Source organism: Monoraphidium neglectum (assembly GCF_000611645.1).
Source record: "Monoraphidium neglectum strain SAG 48.87 unplaced genomic scaffold scaffold00313, whole genome shotgun sequence".
Lineage (NCBI taxonomy): Eukaryota > Viridiplantae > Chlorophyta > Chlorophyceae > Sphaeropleales > Selenastraceae > Monoraphidium > Monoraphidium neglectum.
Window position 1 is genome coordinate 31,590 of NW_014013315.1, and position 606 is coordinate 32,195.

General features: G+C 73.1%; 1 protein-coding gene across 1 annotated transcript in view; it reads right to left on the reverse strand.

The window, feature by feature from the left end:
* MNEG_2693 (hypothetical protein) overlaps positions 1 to 173 on the reverse strand; it is a gene marked incomplete at both ends in the record, with an annotated part of 2,120 nt that extends 1,947 nt beyond the window's left edge. The window contains one exon of the mRNA XM_014048837.1: positions 39 to 173. Within this exon, the coding sequence (XP_013904291.1) occupies positions 39 to 173 (135 nt within the window). The remainder of the gene's footprint in view (positions 1 to 38) is intronic.
* Positions 174 to 606: the final 433 nt, after the last annotated feature.

Consider the following 606-nt stretch of genomic DNA (forward strand, 5'->3'; position numbering starts at 1 on the left):
CCCCCGCCCCAACCAACCCCCCGTCCCCCCTGGCTCACGTTGTTGCCCTTGGAGCTCGCCAGGTTCTTGGCCCCCAGCACCCCCACCAGCAGCAGCCCCTTCCTGGCCGCCTGGACTGCCGCCGGCTTTGTAAGGGCCTGGATCGTTTGGTACTGCAGCCCAAGCTTGACCATGCCCTCGCCCTTGCCCTGCAGCACGCGCGCACGGGGCAGGGTCGGGGGGCGGCGCGACGGCCGGCCGCAGCGGCGGGGGGCACACGAGTGAGGGCCGCGCCGAAGAAAGAAAAGGGAGCTGCCCACTTGCAACAGGAGTCGAAGCGCGCGAGGCGGCCGGCAGAGCGGAAGCGGCGGACGGCGCCGCGGACCCCTCCGCGCGGCGCATGCCGAGAGATGGTTGTTGAGCAATCGAGCGGCCGCGGCGAGGCGTGGCGCTGCGGTGGCCAGTGGCCTGTTTTGCAGCGCACCGGTCCCTGGGGGTTGGTCCATGTGCCGCGGCCCAGGGGGAACCACATCTCCTCCTCCAGGCCCTCCTCCGCTATGAAGGGCGCCAGCCGCACAGCAGAGCGGCCCTGGGGGGCGGGACGGCGCGGTGCGCGGGGGCGGGGAC